This window comes from Carcharodon carcharias, chromosome 2 (genome assembly GCF_017639515.1).
Source record: "Carcharodon carcharias isolate sCarCar2 chromosome 2, sCarCar2.pri, whole genome shotgun sequence".
Lineage (NCBI taxonomy): Eukaryota > Metazoa > Chordata > Chondrichthyes > Lamniformes > Lamnidae > Carcharodon > Carcharodon carcharias.
In genome coordinates, this window is record NC_054468.1 from 136,385,198 (window position 1) to 136,409,581 (window position 24,384).

At 45.0% G+C, this 24,384-nt stretch overlaps 1 protein-coding gene across 5 annotated transcripts in view; it reads right to left on the reverse strand.

Annotated features, from left to right (window-relative positions):
• Positions 1-24,384, reverse strand: part of LOC121275310 (ribosome-binding protein 1-like) — a 165,213-nt gene that overhangs the window by 116,516 nt on the left and 24,313 nt on the right. For all 5 annotated transcript variants that reach the window (XM_041182778.1, XM_041182780.1, XM_041182777.1 and 2 more), the window contains exon 2: positions 15,485-16,196. In XM_041182778.1, the coding sequence (XP_041038712.1) occupies positions 15,485-16,166 (682 nt within the window). In that variant the 5' untranslated portion in view covers positions 16,167-16,196. The remainder of the gene's footprint in view (positions 1-15,484; positions 16,197-24,384) is intronic.

A 24,384-nucleotide genomic window follows, 5' to 3' on the forward strand; every position in this document is an offset into this window, starting at 1 on the left:
ATGAGGAAGGACAGGGATGGAAGCAGGAATGAGAGACAGTGGGAAGAAGAAAAAGTGAATGCTGGAGAAAGGTAGAACAGGAGAGGAAGAGGGGTGGAGAGGAAGGAGGGTGGATAGAGAGAGAGGGAAAGAAAGATGGAGGAGAGAGAGAGAAGTAAGGAGGAGAGAAAGAGAAGGAAAGAGGAAAAAGGGAGAAAGAATGGAGAGAGATGGAGAGACAAAACAGGGAGAGGAAGGAGGAACAAAAGTGTATAGGAAAAGGAGGAGGGAAAAATGAGATGGAGACAGGGTGAGGAGGAAAGGGACGGACAGAAAGCAGTACAATTACTTGTCTTTAGTTATACACGATCTTGAACAATTTCCATATGGAGGTGCACCCACACATACTCCTGAATGAATTCTCAGCTAAACAGAAGCAAAAAAATATTTTTCTTTGCTGGTTCACGGTACCTCTGCAGCACTACCAGGTGTTAGCTACCATCTACAGCTCAGACAGGAGTAACAGCTCATCGACATATTACTTAAATAAACAGAGAAAATACTGGAAACAGGCAGCAGATCCATCGGTATCTGATCCATGGTAAAATGCCAAACACATCTTTTCTCCGACAGACAATCTCACTGTTTCAGCATTTCTACGGATTTTCCCCTTTTTAATCTCACGTGTTATGTGATGTGTGGTACAGACCTTGGTCAAACTTAGGGGAAAGAAGTTTAGCAGAACAACAGAGCTGCAACTGGTGCAGGTATACTAAGGGCATCTTGACATTCAGCCGACTATGTTAGATAAGTCCAGTGGAGCATTTCCAAAGACTGAATGACCATCGCCTTGTCTGTTGGTTTAACATTGAACAGTGAACTAACACAGCATTGCATTTTTAAGATAACAGGTTCAGCACAAACAAAAACTTCCCGTAACGTGGTTTTAGTGAAAACCCACATCTTGCTGACAGAAGCAACTACATCATGGGCTACAAATAGACACAGTCTGTGGTAATATCACTCTGAATCGATCGCAGTTACTTTGCCTTCACTATAGTACCAGACATAAGTTGCAATGATTTCAGGAACCAGATATTAAAACAGCAAAGTTATACTTTAAAGAAAACAGTCAGCCATGACTCAGTCAGTGGCACTCTCACCTCTGGTTCAGAAGGTTGTGGGCTCGAGCCCCACTCAAGTCTTGAGAAAAAAGCCTAGGCTGTGCAATAGCCCTAGAGGGAGTGCTGCACTCTCAGACACGTCATCTTGCCAGATAAAGAATTTAAAAAAGGCCCCTTCTTCCCTCTCAGGTGGGCAAGAACCCATGGCATATTATTGAAGAACCGTGAACTTATCCAGTGTCCTGGCCAATATTTACCCCTCAACTGAGACCACTAAGAATAGATTATCTGGTCACTGAACTCATTTCATTGGTGAGGCCTTGCAGATTTACTCCTGTGTTTCCTACATTACACAGTGACTACAGTTCAAAGTACTCAAGAGGCTGTGAATCGAACACCAAGATAAAAGCAAAATACTGCAAATGTTGGAAACCTGAAATAAAAACAGAAAATGCTGGAAAAACTCAGCAGGTCTGGCAGCATCTGTGGAGAGAGAAACAAAGCTAATGTTTCGAGTCTTCTTCTTGGAACGGCAAATCCCAGCCAACATTTCAGGTCAAGTGACCTTTCATCAGAATCTCTCCACAGATGCCGCTAGACTGCTGAGATTCCCCAATTTTTTTTTTATTTCATATTTCCTGCATCTGCAGCATTTTGTTTTTGTATTAGGCTCTTTGGTTCATCCTCGGAGTTGATGAGTGAAAATTCATCAAACAACTTCAGCTTTTACTACTGCTAAACAATCCTTGGGGTCAACTGGCCAAGACATTGTCCAGTGTGAACTGGGACCTCGCCACCCCCCCAACTCCTCCACCCCCCCACCCAAGACCACCAGGACCAACCGAGGCTCAATTTCTGATCTCTGCTGAGTTACCCAACCAATCAAGATTGCTGGTAGAGAGCTGCAGTCAGCAATGATATCCTTTGGCAAGGAAGGAAAAATTAAAGCTCTCCAAGAGCTGTTGTTTAATTATCACCTGTTGGAATGCACTAGTGTCTGAGAGTTGGGTCAGCGGAGTGCCTGGCTGGACTGTGATGCTCTTTGCAGTTGAATAGTATGCCTTTAACCGTCTCGGAAGTGAAGAACTGCCACTTGGGGATGAGGTACCCCAAAAATGGCTTAGCATCGGCAGGAAAGGTGGTCAAATTACAGGGGGTGGATTGAAGTGGCTCCAAATTGTGTTATTAATGCCATTTTCTTCTGACATCAGATACTGCGCATTGTTTATACCTAATGAAACACATATTATTGTATTTCTATCACTAATTGGTGTTATGTAAAATCTTTTGAAAAAAACGTTTTTGAATCTAACAGGGGACTTGCATTTATATAGCGTCTTGCATGACATCCAGACATGCTTTACAGCCAATGAAATACCTTTTGGCATGTAGCCACTGTAGTAATGCAGGAAATCTAGCGGTCAATTCTAATCATTTTAAAAGCCAAATAAATGCAGCATAAGGACAGCAGCAGGTGCTTACTATGCAGCTCTAATCCATACCCTTGTTCAATCCAGTACTTAGTACGTACAGGAGTCATGCTTAAATAATAATAAATGTTGTGGATTTAAAGTTTAGCAGTTAGCTGCATCTGCCACTTTCCACGTGTTACACTTTAAGTAATTTTTGTTGCCATTGTAATAAAGAGCAGGTATTTTGTCCTGGGCTTCTGAAGGTGGTTGTGTGTCACTTTCTTGAACCGCTGCAGTCCAAGTGGTATAGGTACACCCACACGGCTGTTACATATGGAGTTCCAGAATTTTGACCAAGCGCTGATGAAGGTACTGCGATATATGCCCAGGTTGGGACGGTGTGTGATTTGCTTCGGAACTTGGGAATTGGTGGCATTCCCTTGTGCCTGCTGCCTACTAGGTAGAGGTCACAAGATTGTGTGGTGCTGTCAAAGAAGCCTCGAACATATTGCAACCACGGTACACCAGTGGTCAGGGGAAGTGAATGTTTAAGGCGGTGGATGGACTACCGATTCAGTAGGCCTGGACTTACCAGCAGTTGACCGGTAGGAGATTACAATCAGTGCTGAAAAGGTTAAATCTACAGCAGAGATTATTTTCCGCTACGAACAGGGAGTCTGGATGAAGCGCAACCAGGCATTTTAGAAACATCAGCAAACCGAGACAGACATCTGGCCCGACGAAGAGCTTTGATGGTGATTCCAAATGTGCATGCACAGGAATAGGCATTTATTGTGAAAAGATGCAATTTATATTTATACAGGGCGTTCATAGAATCCTTGTGCAACTTTAAATTTTAATAACTCTGGATGCACACGATAAGGGCAAACTGTAAACAGCATATGAAAGCATCATTCATAACGTTTTTAATTTCAATATTCTTAATGCTGTATTAATGTTTTCTCGTTTTATTTCAGATGCTGAAACTGATTGAAAATGCGAGAACAGAAAATAAGATGAACTCTAAGCTATGCCTAACAGAATTGAAGTGCTTAACATTAATATCAAAAAATATGAGTTATGCTTTTATATTGTTTACAGTTTGTTTCTATCATGTGTACACCCAAAGTTAAAGCTTAAAGTTGGACAAGAACTTTATAAACACTCTATATGTGTATTTAGATAGCCCCTTTCACAACCTCAAGAAATCCCAAGGTATTTTATAACTAATGAAGTACTTTTGAAGTGCAGTCGCTTTTATAATGTAGGAACGTGACATACTGCTTCAGATACAGCACAACAAACCATTAGCAGGATTAATGACCATTTCCCTTCCCATTGCATCAGACTTGTGAGAACCTAGCAGCAGGTCTTAGGATACACACTGCCACATCAAGAGACTCGAAAGCCAACTTTACTTGTCTTGGGCTTGGCAACAGGAGGAGGCCTGCAATAACAGGCCAGTCATCAAATCACAGCCATGCCTGGGTGAAACTCACTTCTCCAGTTACTTTATCAGTTCTAAACTAAAGTTTAAAATTTCCTCAATTATTGAATGAGAGAGCAAGCACACCATTATGATAAATTAAACTTTTTAAAAAAAATTCAAATACTATGAAGTACTTGAATAAAGATACATCTTTCTTTCACACTATAGTGAGCCAGTTAATGATCTATATCAGTTGTGGCTCAGTGGTAGCTCTCTCACCCAAGTCAGAAGTCCCACTCCAGAGACATGAGAACATAATCTAAGCCTACACACCCACTCAGTTAATGAGGGAGCCCTTCCGATGAGGTGTTAAAATAAAAAGGGCCCATCTGGCCTTTTCAAGCAGGAATAAAGATCCCCTCGCACTATTTTGAAGATGAGCAGAGGACTTCTTCCTGGTGCCCTGGCCAACATTTATCCCTCAACCAACATCACTGAAATGGAGCAATCAGGTTGGTTCATCCCAATGCTGTTTATGGGGCCTTGCTATGCACAAGCTGGCGGCTGTGTAACCAATGTTACAGTGATAACTACACTGCAGAAGTGCTTCATTAGTTGTACCACTTTGGGACACAATGAGATCATGAAAGGGCCACGTAAATATAAGTTACTTTTTCTTTTTGGTAGGCATTCCCTCACACCATCTACATTTTAACACTCACAGATAGCAAATGGCCTAATCCACAGGACTGCTGCCGAACATTACCATTTTAACCACTTGATCTCAGCTGCATTTAAATACCAGTCATGTGAAAAATCTCAGTGCTAAAATGTCTGTAAAAACATCCCTGGCATTAGAAATCTAAACTGCCAGTCACATCGTACCATTTTGTGATGATTTGGCGGTCCCAAAATTATACTGAGATGCCGGTTTGAAATTCTTCTGGTTATTATTTTAGGAACAAGAGGAGGGGGCTATTCAGCCCATCAAGTTTTCAAGATTAACTAGATCATGGATGATCAGTAGCTCAGTTCCATTTATCCACTTTTGCTCCATATCCCTCAATATCTTATCCAACAAAAAAAAATCAAGCTCAGTCTTGAAAGCTCCAAAAGACCTTCAGTGTCCTTTTGGTGCAGAGTTTTCCAGATTTCCCATTATCTTTTGTGTGCGCTTTCTGATCTTTCCCAGCTCTCACTTAAGGTCATCCGCCCCCTTGTTCTGATTCTCCCACCAGACAAAATTATTTTTCTGCATTTCCCCTATCAGCTCTTGTGAGAGTAACCAACTAAACACTTATTTTTCTCCTTAACATTGAATAAGGGCGCACAGCAATCAGGCAGGCTCAGCGTTTCTAACCAGAGGCTACAGAGAAGAATTCAATTAAAATGTAAAAGGCAAGTTTGGAAGGTTGCAGCTTCAATGGGTGATTGCCGCCAAGTTATCTGATATCAACAAGGGCATGCTAAATTAGTTTGATTGTTCCTAGGGTAATAGGGAGGATGGAAACAAACATGAGCCAAGTTTTAGAATTCATTCAAGAAAGAAAGGGAGACACCATATGAGAGAGAGGAAAGGGAGATACAAGAGAGACAGAGTGCACTTGAGGTTGAATGCGATAGTCTCCCTTTTGTGCACTTGCCCTGAAAGCATGAGAGCAAGCGAGAGAGAAAGGGAGCACGAAAGAGAGAGAGAGAGAGAGAGAGAGAAAGAAAGAAAGAAAGGAAGAGGGAGTGTGTCATCCTGGTCTAGGCATCATACCAGACTTTTACAAACTGAGTTACTTGGGGAGTGGGAAGAAGCCCTCAACACCCCCCATTCCTCAAGTCCAGTGGTTCCGCACAATGTGTCATGATTCAGTTGGCAGCACTCACTTCCCAGTCAGGAGGTTCCAAGTTCAAGTTCCACTCCAGAAACATGAACACAAAATCAAGGCTGAAACTTCTGTGCGGCACTGAGGGAATGCTGTACTGTCCAAGGTGCCATCTATCAGGAGAGATGTCTTCTCAGGTGGCGTTAAAGATTCCAGTGCACAATTTCAAAGAATGACAAACAAGTTCTCCTGTCCGGCCAATATTTATCCTTCAAACATTAAAAAAAAACAGACGATCCAATTATTTAAAAACAAAAAAACTGCGGATGCTGGAAATCCAAAACAAAAACAGAATTACCTGGAAAAACTCAGCAGGTCTGACAGCATCGGCGGAGAAGAAAAGAGTTGCCGTTTCGAGTCCTCATGACCCTTCGACAGAACTTGAGTTCAAGTCCAAGAAAGAGTTGAAATATAAGCTGGTTTAAGGTGTGTGGGGGGGGCGGAGAGAGAGAGAGAGAGAGAGAGAGAAGTGGAGGGGGGAGTGTAGTTGTAGGGACAAACAAGCAGTGATAGAAGCAGATCATCAAAAGATGTCAACAACAATAGAACAAAAGAACACATAGGTGTTAAAGTTGGTGATATTATCTAAACGAATGTGCTAATTAAGAATGGATGGTAGGGCACTCAAGGTATAGCTCTAGTGGGGGTGGGGAGAGCATAAAAGATTTTAAGGTATTTAAAAATAATGGAAATAGGTGGGAAAAGAAAAATCTATATAAGTTATTGGAAAAAAAAGGAAGGGGGAAACAGAAAGGGGGTGGGGATGGGGGAGGGAGCTCACGACCTAAAGTTGTTGAATTCAATATTCAGTCCGGAAGGCTGTAAAGTGCCTAGTCGGAAGATGAGGTGTTGTTCCTCCAGTTTGCGTTGGGCTTCACTGGAACAATGCAGCAAGCCAAGGACAGACATGTGGGCAAGAGAGCAGGGTGGAGTGTTAAAATGGCAAGCCACAGGGAGGTTTGGGTCATTCTTGTGGACAGACTGCAGGTGTTCTGCAAAGCGGTCGCCCAGTTTACGTTTGGTCTCTCCAATGTAGAGGAGACCACATGGGGAGCAACGAATGCAGTAGACTAAGTTGGGGGAAATGCAAGTGAAATGCTGCTTCACTTGAAAGGAGTGTTTGGACCCTTGGACGGTGAGGAGAGAGGAAGTGAAGGGGCAGGTGTTGCATCTTTTGCGTGGGCATGGGGTGGTGCCATAGGAGGGGGTTGAGGAGTAGGGGGATGATGGAGGAGTGGACCAGGGTGTCCCGGAGGGAGCGATCCCTACGGAATGCCGATAGGGGGGGGGGAAGGGAAGATGTGTTTGGTGGTGGCATCATGCTGGAGTTGGCAGAAATGGCGGAGGATGATCCTTTGAATGCGGAGGCTGGTGGGGTGATAATTGAGGACAAGGGGGACCCTATCATGTTTCTGGGAGGGAGGAGGCGTGAGGGCGGATGCGCGGGAGATGAGCCGGACACGGTTGAGGGCCCTGTCAACGACCGTGGGTGGAAATCCAATTGTTTAACTCGCTGCTGTATTTAGAACCTTGATTTGCAAAAATGGACTAAGTTTCCTGCATCGTAACGGTGACTATGCTTCAAAGGCAAAGCATTTAATTGGCTATAAAGTGCTTCGGTAAATCCTGAGATTATGAAAGGTGCTGAGTTAATGCAAATTCTTTCCACATTTCTTTAAAAAGCAATCTGAGCATTTTCACAGGTCCTCTAGTTTGTAAATACGGGTGGTCATAGGGTTAATGAACTTTCATCACTGCTCAGCCTCCAATCTGTTGACCAGATGTCGCCAAAGTCAAAACTTGCAGCTTTCCTCTCCAAAGACAGGGTAGCACAGTCATCAGCAAACACAAAGGGCAGCCAACATAGATGACATCAACCCACCCAACCTACACCTCCATCCACTGCTTAATGTGTGTGAGAGAGAGAGAGAGAAAAAAAGTTTGTGCTGTGCCTAGTGCCAAACCAACAAACAAAACCTGGAAGGCCTCTCGAAGTTGTGCTGTGTAAACCCAAATACATATACAGCAGCCCAAAGTCCCTGCAACCGCCTACCTCCCACCACCCCAACATATCAGTGACATCAAGAGGAACATTCTTTGAACTGCACGAGCACGATCACACTTTGTTCAAAACTTTCAAGTGGTCTTGAAAGGTTCATCCGTGACCTTTCAGCTTTCAAAAAACTTAATGCCATAAGAGAAAGAAAATCGAGCAACAGTCCTCACTCCTCTCCATAAAGCTTTAATTCTGTAGGTCTTGTCCGAGTTGCTTCTCTGGAGGTGAATAAGTGTGGCTCATTACGAGGTAGCTATAGTTCTGGCACTGCATCGAACAAGGAAATCCGAACCCCAAGGCTACAGTCTGTACTATGGAGCCTTACACTCTCAGACCGAAACAATAAGCACCATGTTGGTCTAAGTGAGAATCAGGTCTTCCTTTAAACTTTGCTTTGTTCCCACTAGGCTCAATATTAAACCTGCAACCACGGGAAAGTTGCTGGAGACAAGGTGGCAATTAAATTCCCCCTTTAAAAGGTAAGTTACTTTCTCCTATAATTTGTGACTTGCCAACAGGATTCCTTGCTCAGGTGCTACATATTTCATAGCCAAACACCCTCATCAGTTAATTAATAGATTGTCTATTAACCAGAAAACAGCACTGTTCTGTTTTCTCACTGAGACAAATATTGCCACAAATTGAATCCCTCCCAATCTGTCCCAAACATATCAGGTGGCAGTGCAGGTGAAATTGGTCTTGGCAAAACAAATGACGGTGAATCGACAATCCATGTTACACTGTGGAAAGTCAAAGAGTGCGATATAAAACAGGCTGCTAACTCATCATCACCCAAGACCAATTTCACCCCCATCTCCTTTGCCCCACATTACCTTTCACAAACCAACTTTCACTGGATCATTGCTCTTACCGATCTACGTCAATCGTGTACAACATTATAACAGGAAACAATTGACATTGGGTGATAGTGTAAAAACAAGGACTTCTATTTATATAGTGCCTTTAACATAGTAAAATGCCCCAAGGTGCATCACAGGACCATCATCAATCAAAACCTGTTACTGAACCACATAAGGAGATTTTTATGCTAGCTTTCAGTTAAAGTTGGGAGCCCGGGAGCCTGGGCTCGCCAGTCTGCCACTTGCCCAACAGAAACTGGTTAACAGATATCGGAGTACTAAATGAATTAAGGAACGTGGGGATAGTGCAGGAAGGTGGAGTTGAGGCAGATCAGGCATGGGCCCCAGCTATGCCTGTCTCTTTATGGGGTATGTGGAACATTCCTTGTTCCAGTCCTACTCCGGCTCCCTTCCACAACTCTTTCTCCGGTACATCGATGATTACTTCGGTGCCGCTTCATGCTCTCTTCGGGACTTGGAAAAACTTATTAATTTTGCTTCCAATCTCCACCCCTCCATCATTTTCACATGGTCCATCTCTGACACTTCCCTTCCCTTCCTTGACCTCTCTGTCTCAATCTCTGGTGATAGACTGTCCACCAATATCCATTACAAACCCACCGACTCCCACAGCTATCTCGACTACAGCTCCTCACACCCCGCTTCCTGTAAGGACTCCATCCCATTCTCTCAGTTCCTTCGCCTCCGTCGCATCTGTTCCGATGATGCTACCTTCAAAAACAGTTCCTCTGACATGTCCTCCTTCTTCCTTAACCGAGGTTTTTCACCCACGGTCGTTGACAGGGCCCTCAACCGTGTCCGGCCCATCTCCCGCGCATCCGCCCTCACACCTTCTCCTCCCTCCCAGAAACATGATAGGGTCCCCCTTGTCCTCACTTATCACCACACCAGCCTCCGCATTCAAAGGATCATCCTCCGCCATTTCCGCCAACTCCAGCATGATGCCACCACCAAACACATCTTCCCTTGCAACACCTGCCCCTTCACTTCCTCTCTCCTCACCGTCCAAGAACCCAAACACTCCTTTCAAGTGAAGCAGCATTTCACTTGCATTTCCCCCAACTTAGTCTACTGCATTTGTTGCTCCCAATGTGGTCTCCTCTACATTGGAGAGACCAAACGTAAACTGGGCGACCGCTTTGCAGAACACCTGCGGTCTGTCCGCAAGAATGACCCAAACCTCCCTGTGGCTTGCCATTTTAACACTCCACCCTGCTCTCTTGCCCACATGTCTGTCCTTAGCTTGCTGCATTGTTCCAGTGAAGTCCAAAGCAAACTGGAGGAACAACACCTCATCTTCCGACTAGGCACTTTACAGCCTTCCGGACTGAATATTGAATTCAACAAGTTTAGGTCGTGAGCTCACCACCCCCCCACCGCCCCCCCCCCCCCCCCCCCCACCCCCCCCCCCCACCCCCCCCCCAAACCCCCTTTCTGTTTCCCCCTTCCTTTTTTTTCCAATAAATTATATAGATTTTTATTTTCCCACCTATTTCCATTATTTTTTTTTTAAAAAAAATTTTTAAATCTTTTATGCTCTCCCCACCCCCACTAGAGCTATACCTTGAGTGCCCTACCATCCATTCTTAATTAGCACATTCGTTTAGATATTATCACCAACTTTAACTTTAACACCTGTGTTCTTTTGTTCTATTGTTGTTGACATCTTTTGATGATCTGCTTCTATCACTGCTTGTTTGTCCCTACAACCACACCCCCCACTCCACTTCTCTCTCTCTCTCTCTCTCTCTCTCTCTCTCTCTCTCCACCCCCCACACACACACCTTAAACCAGCTTATATTTCAACTTTTTCTTGGACTCGAACTCAAGTTCTGTCGAAGGGTCATGAGGACTCGAAACGTCAACTCTTTTCTTCTCCACCGATGCTGCCAGACCTGCTGAGTTTTTCCAGGTAATTCTGTTTTTGTTTTTGTTTTGGATTTCCAGCATCCGCAGTTTTTTTGTTTTTATCTCAGGCATGATCTTGTTGAATGGCAGAGCAAGCTCGAAGGGCCAAATGGCCTACTCCAGCTCTTAATTATGTTTTAAATTATGAGACACAACTCATTGGACATGGGACTCCTTCAAACAGACTTAAAAGGTCAATATGTATAAAGAAATAATTTACATTTACGTGGCCGAGAATGTCAATGTGGTTTTGTAGAAAATAGAGGGGAGCAAGAGAAGCTATCTTTATGGTACCATGCTATCAGAAAGGGCCACAGAGATGAGTAAAGTTCTGTATTTTACTATGGTAAGGTATTTGATAAGGTGAAACATGAAGAACAGACGTCAGAGTCTCCTGACTTTGATGGTAAAGGCCTTAGAGTGATAAGAAATCTTTATTGGGAACAAACATTGGGAACAAACTGCAGCCGTAAAAGTTGTGAACAATCAAAGCGATTTTGTGAAGATTAAAAGAGGGGTCAGACAGCGGTATGTTTTCTCCCCGGATTTATTCCATTTGTATAATTAAAAAATATTCCGAGAGAGATTAAAGAAAGACCTTCTCGGATTATTAGTTGGAAGTTACAACTTTAATAATAAGATACCTCAATGACACCATTCTTATTGCTGAATATACTCTGAAACTGCAAAAGATTTTGGATAGAGCACTGAGTGAAAGAAGAAAGGGCTAATCATAAATTGTAAGAAAACAAAATGTCTAGTAGTACCCAAAAAAATCATACCAGAGTGTAAGATGACAGTGAAAAATGAACAGTTCAAACAGGTGGGCAAATGTTGTCACCTAGGAAGTATGTTAACGTCGGATGGAAAGTGTGACCGAGAAATAAGATGAAAGATTGTAAAGGTAAAAGATGCATTTCAAAAAATGAAAAAGATTATGATCAACTCAAAATTAGCCATGAAAACAAATCTGAGAAATTTGGAATGCTACATCACACCAGTTTTGCTGGATCCGGAAGGGGGTATTGAATGATCAATGAAGCAATGCAGAGAATAATTGAGGCTATAAAGTTGTGGTTTTTGAGGAGAATAATGAAGATATCTTGGAAAAGTCACAGTAGAATGAAAAGGTGCGAGTAAAATCTGATACCAAAGAACTATGCTGACCAAGAAGAAACAGTTGGAATTTCTTGGGCATGTAATAAGAAATCATCACTTCGAAAGTTTGGTGCTGAATGGGCAAGGTCGATGGTAAAAGGGATCAAGGTAAACAAAGCTCAATCTTTTTAAACAGCCTCACAAACTGGATGAATATTCCACCAACAAAGATGATCCATGCCTCTAGAGCAAGGTTAACATGGAGGTCCATGGTCTCCAATGCCCTCTTAAGGCATGGTACCTGAAGAGAGGCAGCACCTTACATGACCTCAGAATGTCCCAAACATTTTGCAGTCAATGAAATACTTTTTGTTACAATTTAGGAAACCTGACAAACCCACTTGCACACAACAAGCTGTCACAAATGACCGCAGGTAATGTGTACTAGTTATGCTGGTTGAGAAATAAAGATTGGCCAGGACACCAAGAAAAACTCCACTGCTCTTCTTCAAACTGTTTTTTCATTCATTCATAGGATGTGGGCTTCGCTGGCTGGGCCAACATTTATTGCCCACCCCTAGTTGCACTTGAGAAGGTGACAGTGAGCTGCCTTTTTGAACCGCTGCAGTCCCTGTGGTGTAGGTACACCTGCAGTGCTGTTAGGGAGGGAGTTTCAGGATTTTGACCCAGTGACAGTGAACAAATGGCGATGTGGTTCCAAGTCAGTATGATGTGCGACTTGGAGAGGAACGTGCAAGTGGTGGTGTTCACATGCATCTGCTGCCCTTGTCCTTCTAGATGATAAAGGTTGCATGTTTAGAAGGTGCTGTCAAAGGAAGCTTGGTGAGTTGCTGCAGTGCATCTTGTAGATAGTACATACTGCTGCCACTGTTCGTCAGTAGTGGAGGAAATGAATGTTTATGATGGTGGATTGGGTACCAATCAAGTGGCTGCATTGTCCTGGATGGTGTTGAACTTGAGTGTTGTTGGAGCTGGACTCATCCAGGCAGGTGAAGAGTATTCCTGCGTCTTGCAGATGGTGGACAGGCTTTGGGGAGTCAGGAGGTGAGTTACTGTCTACAGAATTCCCAGTCTCTGGCCTGCTCTTGTAGCCACGGTATTTATATGGCTAATCCAGTTCAGTTTCTGATCAATGGTAACCCCCAGGATGTTGATAAAGGGGACTCAGCAAAGTTAATGCCATTGAATGTCAAGGGGCGATGGTTAGGTTCTCTCTTGTTGGGGATGATCATTGCCTGGCACTTGTTTGGTGCAAATGTTAACTCTTCGGTATATTGTCATGGGATCTTTTACACTGTCCCGTGAGGGCATCTTCTCATCCAAAAGACAGATATAAAAGCAGCTTGACACCATATGTAGATGCACAAGAGTTACAAGATGGAAGCAGGAAATTTAGCCCAGTCTGTGTCAGCCTTTCCCCTCCAGCCAGCAAATAGTCCTAAACACCCCCCTCTCTATTTGTAACCTGAAACAATTGGACAATTGGAGTGTGTGCATGCGCATGCATGAGCCCGCGGACATGGGAAAGTGAGGAAGGGTGCAGTTAATTACACAGGAAAATTCCATTATTAGGAAAAGAAACATTTTTGTTCCATCAGATGCCTCCTTCTTGTTTAATTTTCTGGTTAGACTGTGTTTTGTTTGCCTTCAGTTTAAATCCTTCTTTAGCAGCACCCAGGCAGTGGTACCCACCTCGCGATAACAACACAGCAGGTAGGGAACACACAGACAGGCTCGAGGCACAAATCAATAACTTCAAAAAACAAAGTGGTCTCAGTGTCAAGTTTCACCCTCTTCCCCCATCTTTTCGTTTACTCTGTGACCCAGTGTCTCCCCAGAGCTGACAGCTATCCAGCTATCTAACAGCAGGACATCAGCTTAGTTTGACTACAGGGCTCTCTTTTAATCTAGAAAAGAATCTAGGAAAGACAAAGTATGCAGCATGCCAGCTGATTTCATGTGCATGTGTGTGCATGCATGTTATTATGGACATAAGTGATTTTGATGCTCAACTATTACCACATTGTGGAAATGGTTAAAGTGAACACAGTTGAACATTACACAGATAGGTGACAGGGGAGTTGCACAAGCAATTCACATGTTTTAACCATGAAACTGAACATTCATCAGGGCATCAACATAATTAGCATTAGCTGCTCTTCTGTTTAGCGGAAGATAGCATCACTCAGGAGGATTTAAAGAATTCTTTTGCATAACCTACTTCAGTCATATAGACGTCAACCATTTCCATCTGCGTCAGTAATGAGTGTCCAGGATAATGTGAACTGAACAACTCTAAAATGAGACTTCAAGCCACAACCTTCTGACTTAGAGACAAAATGCTAATCACAGAGCCACGGCTGACAATTCCAGACCGAGTAAATGCTTAATGACTCCATGGCAACCTGGCTGGGATGTGGAATTGCGGGTAGGACTCCACTGAACGTAGGCAACATGCTGAAAAAGTAAAGTAAATTGAATCTTGCTCTTTAATGTTTGCAATGGACTTACTATAAATGAGGGGAAAGATTCCCAACATTTCTGCAGAAAACAGAAAAAAACTTGCATTGATATTGATTCCTTATGCTTTCTGGAAACTGATAGCTGATCTACTGTTTGGAATTCCTGCTAGTTTGTCCTGAGCTAAGTTCTTCCCCCAGGCTTTTTCTCAGTTCTGTAATATTTTCACAAATTTTAAATGTTAATTTTGAAGGAGGCACTTTAGTTAGCTTGATTGCCAATGCCATGCCTCACTATTTTTCAGTTTAAAATATATCAAAATAAGCTTATTATAGCAGATTCTCACAAGAGGCCCCAAAGCATTCAAAAGTTAAAATCACACGGGCCAAGTTTTCGCAATAGACTGGGCTTTGGATATGATTTCCAGTGAGGTAATGTTAGTCATAACATTTTTTAAAAATTAAACCAACAGTAATTTATAAAAATGCTGAGGTTTATTGAAGAAAATCAAGTTCAATCAATGCAAACCACATTTAAACTGTACAGTATACCCTCCTCTCAATATATTAAACATTATAAAGAAAACTGGGAGAAAACTGTTCCTAATAGGTGGTGCAATTACGTTTGGCTTTGCATATTTTTTAATGTTCTGCTGTAAAAGAAGAATATATACCATTCAGCTTTGACTCAGTGGGTAGCATCTTGCCAGGGTCAGAAAGTCATGTGGTCAAGGCCAGAGACTTAAACCAGAATCCAAGCCAACACTCCAGTGCAATACTGAGGGAGTGCATTAAACTGAGGCCCTGAGTTCTCAGGTGGTTGCTAATGACTTCATAGTGCTATTTTGAAGAGAGAAGGTGAGTTCTCCTCAGTCTCCTGGCCATTATTTATCCCTCAACCAACATTCACAAAAACAGATTATCTGGTCATTATCACATTGCTGTTTTTTGAGACCTTGCTGGGCAAAGATTAGCTGGCACTTTTTTTTCTACATTACAACAATGACTAGACTTCCAAAGTACTTCATTGTGCTTTGGAACATCTTGAGGTTGTGAAAGGTGCTATATAAATGCAAATCATTTTCTTTATCAGACAGCAGGAAAAAACTCAAGATATTTCCATACATTTTGCAAAGATGACAGAGATGCATGGGAGATAATGCCAACCATTTTGACCACTTGGAAATGGTGAAAGCTGGACACCAGTGAACAAAAAAAAGTTCAAGTATTCAAAAGTACTTACTAGGCTCAGACTTTTTCTTAGGTGCAACCTTCTTCTTGGCTGGGGCATCTTGCTTTGGTTCATCATGGTTGGCAGTTACATCAATCCTTTTGGCACCCACAGTGGAAGGAGTAGTAGTGACGGGGGCACCCTGCTGGGCACCGACTGGGGGGACTGCCATCACGGGCACTTCCCTAGCAACCATCTCCACCATGGGTGCAGTGGCTTGTTTAGAGGAAGCGCTGACTGGGGCATGGGCTGAAACAGGGCTCGGGGCAGGCTCGACTTTGGCAACCTTTTTTTCCTTCTTCCTCTTTTCTTTGGATGCTGGGGGAGAAGATTCGGGAGGAGGAGGAGAAGAGACCGCCACAATAGGAGGCTCAACAGTTGGCACAACAGCGGGTTCAACTTCGACCTCTGCCTCCGAGACATCCTGCACTGGCTCAGATTCCGGAATTCTCCCATTGGGCTTTTCGTCTCTTTTCTTTGGTTTTCCTTTCTTCTCCACAGATTTCTCTTTCTTTTTCTTCTCTGATTTAACCTGTTGAGCCTTTTCCTGCTCTTTCTTCTGTTTCGCCAAGGCTTCTTCGTAAGACGTTTCCTTCATGGAGAAGGTGGAGACCAAGAAGATTCCAATGGCAGAGATGACCATGAAGCCTCCAAACACCATAAAGCCCAAGGTTTGAGGGTCGTAGATGTCCATGATTGGTTAAAGGCTCTTTCTGTATCAAACCTGCAAAATAAAATAGAAGATTAGCATGAGTCTAGACATAGACTCTTCATTTTAGCAATGACAATAGCCCTATGTGGAGAAATATTAAATGAGAGGAAGGGGGGAAAAAATTTAGTAAGAAACAATTGCAATTATAAAGCACATTTCATGGCCTGAGGATGTTCCATAGTGCTTTACAGCCAATGAAGCGTTTGTAAAGGGCTTGAACTCATGGCCTCCTGATTAGAGACCAGAATGTTACCCGTTGAGCCAGGCTGGCACCTGATCATTACCTATTTATTTCCCCCTGCTCCACCCCATGCCCAACCCATGGTAGTTCATCATCATTCTCAACTCTAACTTTCTCCACACCTCCACCAGATTAGGTCCATGTACTTGGCATTTGTCTTATACTCTGGATGATTTTCTATCCCTGAAGGACATAGCAGGAGGCCTGCTCAAGTAGTGTGTCATTCCTCTCTTTGTAACGAAGAAGCCTGAGGCTGCAGGAGGTTAAGCTGGATATCATGTTGACTGAGATCTTCTGATGTGTCTACCTTGGCTCAGTTCACTCTCGCCTTGGAATCAGAAGGTTCCAGGTTTAACCTTCAACCAACAGCTAAAACACATGACCTCATCACTCACCACAGTGCTGCTTGTGAGAACTTGCCATGCACATATTAGCTGCCATGGTTCCTAAGTTACAGTGGCTACATTTCAAAAAGTACTTCATTGTCTGTAAAATGCTTTGGGATGGCCTGTGATGGTTAAAGATGCTATATCAATGCAAGTTCTTTGTTTTTAATGAAATGATTCTTGAAGAACAGATTGCAGAATCTGCTCAATTCTCGGTTAGAACTATATCTAAATCAGTGCAGATACTCCACAACAGTCCTGAGCCAGTACCAGTTGTGGAATCTGGAGTGGAAATTAGGCTGGAGTGCGCCAAGCACTCCCAGCAAAGCAGAGGTGAGTATCCCCTTCTTCTCCAGTGTTTCTCATTCCACTGAATTCTAGAGTCAAGTCAGGCCCAGATTCAGGTCCCGTCTACACAATGACCTGTCAACAAGTAAAACCGCTTTACGATCGGGAGTATAAAGATACTACAAGGATTGCTACAATAAGGCATATCTTGCACGTTGGAACATTTCTCCAACAATCAGAGGCTTTGTTTGATGGGTGTTTGGTTGACATGAGGCAATGCTGATTTTATAATTAGAGAATCTAATTCTCCGTGGGCCAGGCTAATAAATTCTAGAAGCTCACTACCCATAGTCTCCAAAAACTAAATAAAGAAAATGTTCACGTGTTGACTGCATTTGCCAGCTTTTTCAACCCTCATGGCAGAAAAGTAAATATTTATTCTGGCCAGTGTTGTGCTGAGCCAAGCCTCCCAGATCAGAGTCCGAGAGCTCGGAATTTTAAGCTCTTGGTGCTTTCAATAAAGAAATACCAGAAGGCCCCCTCCAAAAACTCTGCTGATTTGAAACTGCAACAACAAAAAAAAAAATACGCTTCAGAGAATCAGAGAAAAAAAAGTCAAAGCTATTTATATACGGGTCAACTCTTACAAAAGGGAACAAAGCAAACTAGCAACTTAAGCACATATATAGAGGTCAGGATTTCTGCAAGGGATTTTTGGTCTAGGCCTCCTGAGAATTAGGGTCAACAGTTTGCACTTTGACATCTACAATTTTTCGACGACCAGTTGATTTTTGTTTCTCCGTCTCAAGTTTGAAAATTGAGAAAAAACATTTTTAAAAAAAGAGCGTTACTTTAAACAAAAATTTGGATCTTGGAGAAGGAACAATCATGAACGTGGGCAAAGGGCTGCAATGGGTCAGACATGGTGTGTAAATATGAATTCCTCAATACTTCCAATGAACATTGCCGACGCAGTGTTAAAACTTCAGGATACTGTTAATCTTACGGTCTTGCACTGCCTCAAGATTTCATGCCCACCATTGGTTAAAAGCTGGCTGGGACTTTAATAACCTCTTATCTCCATACCGTCAAACCAGCCACGACCTAGTGCCCCACTCGTCAAAGTAAAATCAGTGGCTGATGGAATGCTACAGGAAGACTATTGCATTAATTAGATTATTTTAAACATAAAAATAGACATCTCCGCCAATGCTGCCAGACCTGCTGAGTTTTTCCAGGTAATTCTGTTTTTGTTTTATATTCTGCTAAATGTTACAGTTTTAAAAGGGGAATGGTTTAACCTAGGGCGGAATTTTCCATGCCTGCTGGCATCGGGCATGTTTGTGATCATCCACTCTGCTCGTCAATGGCGGGTCACGTTTCCCACCATCAGACATCAGGAACCTCGTTGTAATGCATCTGCAAATCATTGAGCCCAGCTCGCCAGAATCATTCCCCCACGGTGGATCATCTAAGCGTCATTGCACGCTGCCATGTTTCACAACAGCATAAAGTGTGCACTTGGTAGGTTGCACTTCGAGGGGAGCTCAGAGGCGAGAGCACAGTTACGTTGCGCATCGCTCGCCAGGGTCGCCTGTTGGACCTCAAGGTTGATGCACCATGCAATCAGGCGAAGGCACAGGCAAGTTCCTTTTCCCGGCTGGTTGACAGTGCAGCCAGGGCAAGGGCTGCCCCGCAGTTGAGGCAACTTTTGGGGGTGGGTGGGGCAAGGGCAGCCCTGTGGTTGAAGCGAGTTGCAGGGGGCAAGGGCTGCACTGCTGTTGATGGTAGTGCACAAGCATGTGCAGGATGGGAGAGGGAAGTAGCATCATGTTAGGAACATCTTGTAAACACAGTGACCATTCCCCTGCAGATGAGACAGTTCAGACGCAGCCACATTGACATGACTGGAGTCCAGCCTCTAGCTTATCTGCCCAATCAAGCAATGCAGAGGCATGAAAGTGCCACCAAATGCTGCAAAGCTTTTCACCCCTTGGGTACAGACTGCAAACTAATGAGTGTTTTAGTGGACTGCAGAACAGTTGGATGACTGGGCACATTGTACAATCTCCTTGCTAAAGCTGACCGTGAAGCAGTCACTGGTGGAGGCGCTCACAGACCCTTGCAATGTCATCATCCTGGTTTGGACTAGTCTCCCCTAGAGTTCAAGCTAACAGTGCAGCCATGCAGTTCGGGTTAGGGAAATGCCTGCGCCTGAGCTGAGAGCACAGCATGCAGTCCAATAGGCAAAGCTGCCGCCAATCGGTTGGGTGGAGTGGGGTGGAGGTGGGTCTTGGGCAGCTATGCAGTGCACTAAACTCTGGCCATCCAAGCAGTGGCCAGCACTCTCCGGGATGCATTAAGGGGCCTTCAGACTTAACCAAGACAGGTTCTTAGCACACCCAAGCTAACCCACGTGTCTCTCTCTTTCATCCTGCAGCTGGAGTACATCAGGAGCATGGAGCCTGGTGACCTAGCTGTCTGCCTCACGGCCTACAGAGCGTGGAGATGAAGGAGAAGAGAGTGATGGAGACACCTGGCTGGTCAGAGGGAGCAGCAGCACCCTCAGGAAGAAGGGGCGGCTGAGGCTCCCACACACGACGCTGAAGAGTCACCACGAGCCATCGCTGTTCAGAGCCTAGCTAAACCCAGGGGCTATAGATGCTGCCTTTCATTCCTGCAGATGACCGAGAACTAGTGTCACCAAAGACTGCACATGTCTAGGCAACTGGTTGGTCACATCTGCCACCTGCTGCAGGATTTGGTGCCAGAGGGACATGGAGGGCATCCACTGCCAGTGGCCATGAAATTGACCGCGGCGCTCAACTTTTACACAAGTGGCTCCTTTCAGGGCTCCACAGGTGATCTCTATGGGAAATCACAAGCCTCCACCCACAAATGCATCCATGAGGTCACGGGCCCCATCTCTGCGAGGGCACACAACTTTGTGCATTTCGCCTGGGACCAGGAGCTAGGATGCAAGAGCGATGAGATTTGCCAAGGTACAGGTGCAGGGTGCCATAGAGTACACTCAGTGGGCATGCAGATCTCCGTTGCAACAAGTGGTCAACTATATCAGCTGCATGGGCTTCCATTCATTGAATGTTCAGCTGGTGTGTAACCACCACAAACACATCCTGCAGGTCTGCGCATGGTTCTGAGAGAGTGTCCACGACTCCTACATCCTTAGGTCTCAGGTCCTGGTCGCCTTCCAGGATCCACAAAGGCTGCAGGGTTGGCTCCTTGGGGACAAGGACTACCTGCAGAGGCCATGGCTGATGACACCCATGTGGCAGCCTCAGACTGCAGGAGAGTGAAGATACAACAAGGCTCATGCTGCAACTCACACCTTGATGGAGCAAACCATTGGGATGCTGAAAATGAGGTCCCGGTGCCTGGGCCAGTCTGGCGGAGCCCTGCAATATATTCCACAGAGGTCGTCACACATCATCATTGCCTACTGCGCCCTGTACAACCTGGCGCTGCAATGGGGAGAGCAGCTGGCTGAGGAGGAGTTGGAGATCTCCTCCGATGAGGAATACATCGACGGGGATCAGGGTGAAGAGGTCTTCGAAGGCAACGATGATGGTGACGGGGCATCACACTGGCCAGATGAGGCAGGCACACTCAGGAAGCCCTCATAGCCGCTAGAATTGTGGGAGATGATGACAACATGCAGTGAGGAGACACCACAGATACTCATCTTGCATCAATGAATGTTTGGCTGATGGCAGAGCAAATACCCTCTGTGATAATGCTCCTGTCATTGAGACGCAGCAGAGGCCTCAATAGTCACTCGACTGCAGGAGGATGATGACGACGACATGCAGTGAGGGCACTCCATAGAGCTTCACATAGCCTCTGAATGTCTGACTCCTGTCTGGCTGAAGGCTGCTCGCTTGTGCTCTGTGATCAGGGTCATATCATGGAGTCACAGCCGTAAAACTTTATAAGTATCTGATCCTTTGTCTGCCTTCAGCACCTGAGCCCTTCAGGTACACAGGGCCACCAGTCACAGATGCTGAAGAGATAGGGGCCAGCCCCACCTTAAAGATGCCGAGAGCACACAGAGAGAATGCTGGAACTCTGACTCTTGCCCATGACATTCTGGCAGCAATGACAAGCACCATTGAGGTGCAGGCATCAGTAATGTGTCCAGTGAGTGAGAGGCTGGACCATCACTTTGCTCTGAAGGTTACACACTGCACAGGGGAGAGGATCTGGACTGAGACACCTGCCTTTATCTTGTGCAGGAACCAAGGTTTCACATCGGAGTGACACGAACACTGCTCATCATATCAAGAAGCCATAGGCAGAGAGACATTCTTGGTGGTTTATTTACAATGGTGAACATTTTACGTACAAGTGATTAACACCCGTGCCCAGGCTGTGCAACTACATCTTCTTATGTCTGCCGGCACTCTCGAGGCCTTCCATGCTCGGTGGGCACCGCAGGGAAAGGGGTGTTTTATTGACCCCTTTAATCACATTTTGGTTTGGTGTTTGTGGGTTTCCTTTGAACTTTGTCCTTGGTTTTACAGCTGACCTGACTTAGAGGCTGTGCTTGATTTATCCCTTATTTTGTTATTTTAGTTTAATTGTTTTAACTCCAAAAGAGTTACATCTTCTTAACTTTCCTAATCCTGCTGTCTTGATGCTCCGACAGCCACTGCGAAGGTGGAGCGGCCTGCTGGCTGCTACGCCCTGTCTGTGATGACCTTAGCGGGCGTCCTCTGAAGGGCTGAATCCTGGAGGGTCCCAGCCTGCTTTTGGGGTCCTGCTGTGAGACAGTGGCACCCTCCTTTTCCTGTAGAGCTGGAGCTGCTGGGGTCATAGAAAAGTATTCAGATTGGCCGGACACTCCTGGAGTCACCTGGGTGGATGATCCCGGGCGAGGGGGGAAACATCTGCTGATCCTCATCCCTATGGGTGCCTGAGGACCCCTGGCTGACTCCTTGAGGAAAAGGGGTAGCTGGAGGGAGATCGAGCTGCCCCACACCCCTCTCAAGCACACACTGTTGGAGGCCAACTATGGTGTTAGCAATGGAGTTCAGCCCGTGCCGCACCGATGTCCTGGACCAAGGTCTCCATGGCGGCCACCATTCTACCTTGGTCTGTTGACCTGCCGGGGCTATCACCTCAACCTGAAAGCGGACGGACTCCTCCATCATGCCATGTAATCTGAGGAGTGCAGTGGACATCCCTTCCTGATGTTCCTGAGCTTGCCTTTGCAGCTCCAGAAACTGAGACATGACCGAGTCCCAGAGGCTCATCATCTGACACGGACTCAGCAACATTTTGGCCTCTAGCAGTCCTCCAAGTGTTGGCCACCTGGGAAGTTCCTGCCTCCACCTGCTGTGGATCAGACAGTGCAATGTGACCACCAGATTGTGATTCTGAGGCTACTCTAAAGCTAGGTCCCACCGAGGTGTACGTCGTGCACTGGTGGAGGGTGTGGGTGAGCGCTGTGACATGTCTGCAATGAAGATGCTTCCAAATTCCTCTTCAGAAGTTTCTTTGGAGTTTGATTGGGGTCCCTGGATCGTGGACCCCGTCAGCTGTTTCCCAGATGTGCCTGAGAAAGCAAGGAGAGATAATTAGTGCATGGCATGAGACTGTGGAACAGGACACATCACTCACAGCATGGTTATCTGATGGATGTTGCACTGCTGGATCGTCACTTGGTAGAGCAGCACCAACCTCACCCTCAGCACAGGAACGGTCCAGATCCTTGCCAGTCAGCTGGATGGCTCTGTTTTCAAAGTCCATGAGGGCCTTGATTTCAGGTATTCCTCCACCGGCCTGTGACCTCTCTCTCTTATTGTGTGCCAGCTTGTCCTGCATGAATAGAGATGGAAAGAGTGGAAACAGGACGCCTGCCAGGCCAGATGATAATTATGCCTGGCATGTATGGGTGGAGAGTGGTCTGGTCCCATGGATGGGATGAAGACAATGACAGTGTGTGTGAGACAGTAAATGATGATGTCCCTTGAACTGGCAGTGAGTGAGATCCCTGTGGATGTGTGATGGATTTGAGAGTGAGAGTTGAGAGTGATGAGAAGAGTGACTTACCCTGGTGGAAAGAGGAGAATCATTCATCCTCTTGCAGCACTGGGTGGCTGTCCTCTTTTGCACGGTGTTGACACTGACCATCACTGCCACCGCCTCCCATGCTGGATTAGTGATCTTGCTGCCCAGCCTGTGGCCAGAGGACATCACAGTGATCCTCCATTGCGTCCAAAAGGCATTCGAGGGACACATCATTAGACCAGGGGGCTTTTTGGGGCCATGTCTTCTTTGCAGCAGTCCTGGGCTGGAAGCACAGTGCGGCTGCACTTTAAATATAGCGCCTGGCATGATGAAATGGCGAGATGATGGCGTGGTGGGTGAATAAGAGCCCACCCAGTGAAACGGCATGTTTCCCGGGAATGCGTTATTAATGAAGCGGGTCTGGAACGATACGGCGTGAAAAATTGCCATTGCGGCCGGTGGGTAAAACATCCTTCCTCCCGCCTGCTACCACAATTCTGGTACGATTCCACCCCGAGTATCAAATTTACAACTTTCATTTCAGGTATCAGGATCTTTGCACATCAAAAGGATAGGATCGACACCTGGGTGTGTCAGTTCACACAATATGAAATGTCTCCAAGTGCTTTGCGTCACCATGAGGCTGTAATAAGGTGTTACATAAAAATCACACATTCTAACGGCACAGAACTGCCTAGCCCAGTTCTTTGAAAGAGCTATCTAATCAGTCCCAATCTTCACCCTTAGCCTTGTAAATATTTCCTTTGAAAGTATTTATCCAATTCCTTTCTAAAAGTTGCTACTGAGCTTGCATCCACCAACCTTTCAGCTCTACATTCCAGATTACAACAATTTACAGCAAGAACAAATTTTCCTCATATCCCCTTAGTTTCTGTTTCACTAATTACCCTCGATCTGTGTACTCTGGTTACTGACCCGCGTGCCAGAAGGCAGTTTCTCCCAATCAACTTTATCAAAACCCCACAGAATTTTGAACACATCTATTAAATCACCCCTTCACCTTCTGTGCTGAGGGCGGCAATCTCAACTTCTCCAGTATCTTTGCATAATTGAAGATCCTCATCCCTGGTGCCATATTTGCGAGTTTTTTTTTGCAAATGGAAGGTGAGTGGGACTGACAATTGTTAATAGTTGTGTAAGATTTAAGGGCAGTTTTCTGCCATGCACAGGAACAGTGGTGAGGATTTCTAAACTCACATCGCACAAGATTTACAGCCAGCAAATTGAGGAGAGC